Source organism: Sorghum bicolor, chromosome 2 (assembly GCF_000003195.3).
Source record: "Sorghum bicolor cultivar BTx623 chromosome 2, Sorghum_bicolor_NCBIv3, whole genome shotgun sequence".
NCBI classification, from domain to species: domain Eukaryota; kingdom Viridiplantae; phylum Streptophyta; class Magnoliopsida; order Poales; family Poaceae; genus Sorghum; species Sorghum bicolor.
This window is the reverse complement of record NC_012871.2, coordinates 32,918,432-32,923,627: the sequence shown is the minus strand read 5'-3', so window position 1 is coordinate 32,923,627 and position 5,196 is coordinate 32,918,432. Positions and strand designations below refer to the sequence as shown.

General features: G+C 56.3%; 1 protein-coding gene across 1 annotated transcript; it reads left to right on the top strand.

The window, feature by feature from the left end:
- On the top strand, positions 2,181-3,949 carry LOC110432670. The gene is made up of 4 exons (XM_021453450.1): positions 2,181-2,812; positions 2,883-3,330; positions 3,429-3,830; positions 3,902-3,949. Exons 1-4 carry the CDS (start codon positions 2,181-2,183, stop codon positions 3,947-3,949), a joined length of 1,530 nt encoding a protein of 509 aa, XP_021309125.1.

Genomic DNA, 5,196 nt, shown 5'->3' with positions numbered 1-5,196 from the left:
TCTTCCTCTAGAGAGCCATTGGTTTCATCAAACTCAACATCATGCACCTCTTCAAGAGTACCACTAGCCAAATTCCAAACTCTATAAGCTTTGCTAGTAGTAGACAAACCAAGCAAGAAGCCTTCATCACATTTCTTTTCAAATTTGCTCAATCTAGTGCCTTTCTTCAATATGTAGCATTTGCAACCAAAAACCCGAAAGTATGCAATGTTGGGCTTTCTACCATTCAAGAGCTCATATGGTGTCTTCTCCATCATTGGGTGACAATAGAGTCGGTTGCTATAGTAGCAAGCCATGCTGATTGCTTCGGCCCAAAAAGAATGACTCACATTGTATTCACTCAACATTGATCTTGCCATGTCAGTCAAGGTTCTATTCTTTCTATCTACAAGACCATTTGATTGTGGAGTGTACTTGGCCGAGAATTGATGCCTAATGCCAAATTCATCACAAAGCTCATCAACTCTTGTGTTCTTGAATTCACTTCCATTGTCGCTTCTCACTTTCTTGATGGTTGTTTCAAACTCATTGTGTATTCTTTTGACAAATGATTTGAAAGTTACAAAAGCATCACTCTTGTCACTAAGAAAGAATACCCATGTGTATCTTGTGAAATCATCTACTATCACAAATCCATATTTATTTCCACCAATGCTTGTGTATGTGGTTGGTCCAAATAAGTCCATGTGCAACAACTCAAATGCCTTGCATGTAAACATGATGCTCTTCTTTGGATGAGTGTTGTCAACTTGCTTTCTGGCTTGACATGCACTACAAAGCTTGTCTTTCTTAAATGTGACATCTTTCAAGCCTCTAACAATATCATGCTTGACTAACTTGTTTAATTGTTTCATTCCAACATGACCAAGCCTTCTATGCCGTAACCAACCCATGCTAGATTTAGTGAGCAAGCATGTTGACAATTTAGCTTCACTAGCATTGAAATCAACCAAGTATAGATTCTCATATCTAAAGCCTTTGAATATCAAGTTAGATCCATCTACACTTATGATCTCTACATCATCAACTCCAAATATGCATTTGAAACCAAGATCACAAAGTTGAGCTACGGATAGCAAATTGAAGTTCAAGCTCTCTACTAGTAGCACATTGGAAATGCTCAAGTTATTGGATATAGCAATTTTACCAAGCCCTTTGACCTTGGCTTTGCCATTGTCACCAAATGTGATACTATCAACACCATTGTCATCATTTGGATTGATTGAATTGAACATTCTTGAATCATCGGTCATGTGTTATGCGCACCCATTGTCAAGTACCCAATGCCTTCCTCTGGCTTTATAATTTACCTACAAAACAAATCAATGTTTCTTAGGTACCCATACTTGTTTTGGTCCTTGGAGGTTAGTGACTAAGCTTTTTGGTACCCAAATGGCCTTCTTCTTTGGACCCACAATTGTTGTACCAACAAACTTAGCATGCACACCCTTCTCACCCTTGGTAAGCACATAACAAGAATCAAATGGAATGCAAGATACATTACATTTTTCTTGTTCTTGTTTGTTGGAGTATGTGTAATGAAGGCCCATGTGGCTAGGCCCATGAGGCCCATGTATCCCTAATTATATGTCACCCTGTTTAGGGTTAGCCCAAGTAATGTGAAACCCTAATTCTAGCATGGTATCAGCCTAGTCTCCTCCTCCCAGCCGCCTCCAGGCAGGCAAGCCGCCGCCGCCGGCCGGCCAGCTGCCTGGGCGCCGCCGCCGCCGCCATGGCAGGCCGGGATCCTCCTCCCCCTCCTCCTCCTCCCAATTTCCAACAGTTCCCGGCACTTCCCTATCCATCCTGGGCCCAAGCCGCCGCCGCCGCCGCAGGTGGCCAGCCCCGAGCTCCTGTCGCGGCCCGCCCTCTCCTTCTAGCGGCCGTCGCGGGCGCGGCGCCGGGCGGACGCTGCGGACGCAGCAGCACGTGCGGACGCGGCGGCACGAGCGGACGTAGAGCGCGCGGACGCGGCGGCGCGCACGGACGCGGCAGAACGCGCGGCAGCAGCGCGTACGGCGCGCGGGGACAGCGCCCCTATAGGCGACGCGGACAGGACACGCGCAGATCCCGCGGCGGACGTCGCGTATGCCCCTACACTCATCCTGGGCGCGAACGACGAAGCCACCGCAGCGGCCTACGCCCGGGGAGCGCCTGCCGCCATTGCTGCAGGCCTTGGCATGACCCTGGACCCGACCGATCTGCCCAGGACGCTGCTCACAGCCGGTGGCGCCCTGTCCAGGGGGCTTGCTGCCGGCCCGCGTGCAGCTGTGGGCGCAGGCATAGCCCCCTTCCCTGCACCGCCTCCGCTGCCCGTGATGCATCGTCCGGACTCCACACTCATTGCCGCTCTCGCCACTGCTCGGGCTGCAGCTGCGGAGGGCAGGGCCCGCGTGCGTGAGGCCGCTCTCGCTTGGGAGCGCGAGCGTGACGCGGCCGACGCATTGGCCCGCCAGATCGCCGACGCCGAGCAGTTCCTCGGCCTTCCAGCCTCGCCTGACGTCGGGACCACGTCCTCGGGATCGGCTCCGGTCGTCTGGCACGATCCGGCCGACCCCCACGTGGTGCAGCTCCACTACCAGGCAGGGGGCGTCCAGAACATACGCCTCCTCGTCCCGGTCGTCCTCAAGCCCGAGTCGCCCTCCTACGCTCGCTGGAGGGACTTGGTCCTCCTCACCCTACGGCGCTACGCCCTCGACGACCACGTCCTCCTCGACACCGCGGGGGCGGTCCCGACCCCCTCGTGGCTTCGCCTCGATAGCGTCATCCTCTCTGGATTCTGGGGACGATCTCCCTGGACCTCCACGACCTCGTCCGCAACACCCCGAGTGCTCGCGGGGCCTGGCTGGCACTCGAGGGCCAGTTCCTGGGCAACGCTGAAGCCCGGGCTCTGCGGCTCGACGCGAGCTTCTGCACCTTCGTCCGGGCGACCTCTCCATCAGCGAGTACTGTCGCCAGATGAAGGGCATGGCGGACTCCCTCGACGACCTCGGCTGGCCCGTGGAGGACCGCATCTTGGTCCTCAACGTTCTCCGCGGGCTCAGTGACCGCTACTCTTACCTCCGGACGTGGATCACCAGGCAGCGGCCCTTCCCCACCTTCCTGCAGGTCAGTGACGACCTTATCATGGAGGAGCTCACTCAGGGCCTACAGCCTGGGTCCACCCCCACCCCGGGGTCCTCGTCCTCCTCGACTGCTCTCGCTGCTACTCTTCCGCCTTGTCCCGCCGCCCCACCACAGTCGTCACTTCTGGGTCCTCTTCCCCCCGGGCCGAGCGGGGGTGGGGGGGCTGTGGCGGCCGCCGTCGCCGTGGTGGGGGACGTGGAGCAGGTCGTGGGGGCAACACGACGCCGCCACCTCCACGGGGTGCACCCTAGCCATCCTTCCACCACCCATGGTCAGGGCGCATCTCCATGTGGCCGTTCCAGGCTTCCGGTGGCGAGCCTCGCCCGCCGGCGGCCATGCTCGCGGGTGCTACCCCGGGTTTCCCCTCAGTGACCCCGTTGGCGGCCCCGTTCCCCGCGTCCTCGTGGGCCACTCCACCGGCGCCCTTGCCCCGGTGTGCCGGTTGGGACCAGGCGGCCTTGGCGCACTCCTTCAACACCATGGCCCTGACACCTCCAGTCGTGCCGGAGTGGGTCGCCGACTCTGGGGCTACTTACCACACCACTCCTAACCCTGGCATACTTTCTTCTGTTCACCCTCCTTCTCCATCTCTCCCTTCGTCCATTATGGTCGCTAATGGGTCTTGTCTTCCTGTTACCTCTGTGGGTGCCGCCGGCCCCCATGGTTCCTTTCGTCTTCCTGATGTTCTTGTTGCTCCTTCTATGGTTCACAATCTTCTTTCTATTCGTCGTTTTAGAACTGACAATTCTTGTTCTGTGGAGTTTGACTCTTCTAGTCTTACTATGAAGGATTTGGCTTCCCGGCGTCCTCTGCTCCGCTGTGACAGCACGGGGCCCCTTTACACTCTTCGCTTTCCGGCATTTGCCTCGCCTCGTTCGCCAGTTTTGTCAGCTGCCTTCGCCACCACTACCTCCACTACTTGGCACCGGCGTCACGGCCATCCTGGACGTGATGCTTTGATGTAGCTTAGTCGTAGTTCCGATATTCGATGTACTCGGGCTCACGATGAGCATTTGTGTCATGCGTGCCAACTGGGCCGTCATGTTCGTCTTCCTTTTTCTAGTTCTTCTTCTCATGCGGCCCGCATTTTTGACCTTGTACATTGTGACTTATAGTCCTCTCCTGTCATCAGTATTTCTGGATACAAGTCCTATCTTGTGGTGGTGCATGATTATTCTCATTATTCCTGGACTTTTCCTTTATGTGCAAAGTCTGATGCTTTCCCCGCGCTTGTCCACTTTTTCGCTTGGGTCTCCACACAGTTTGGCCTCACCATCAAGGCTATCTAGTGTGACAATGGTCGGGAGTTCGACAACTCCACCTCCCGCGCCTTCTTTCTCTCTCACGGTGTCCAGTTGCGCATGTCTTGCCCGTATACCTCCTCTCAAAACGGCAAGGCTGAGCGCATGATTCGCACCACCAACGACACCGTGCGCACTCTCCTGCTCCAGGCCTCTCTTCCTGCTCGCTTCTGGGCCGAGAGCTTGCACACCTCCACTTACCTCCTTAACCGCCTTCCTTCCGCTGCTTGTCCAGCTCCCACACCGCACCACGCTCTCTTTGGTACCCCTCCTCGCTATGATCACCTTCGAGTCTTTGGGTGTGCGTGTTACCCCAACACCACCGCCACCACTCCTCACAAGTTGGCACCCCGTTCGACTCTCTGTGTCTTCCTTGGGTACTCCCCGGATCACAAGGGGTACCGATGCTACGACCATACCTCTCGTCGAGTCCTCATATCTCGCCATGTGGTGTTCGACGAGTCGATCTTCCCCTTTTCCACCACTACCAGTCCTGCTTCCACCTCGGAGCTTGACCTCTCCTTTGTGTTTCCTACTGACCCGGTGGTCCAGCCACCTTTCCCGGTGTTTCCTGCAGGTACTGCTACGTCACCTGTCGCCCGTGACACCTCGGGGCCTCTACCCTACCCGGGTCCCGAGGGGTCACCTTCCGGCCCGGCCCCTGCGCCTGACGCGGGTCTTGGGTCGGCACCTTCGACACCGGCCCCATCGGCACGCTTCGCCCAGCCGGTGCGTGTCTACCAGCGATGTGCTCCCGACGTGGGTCCCG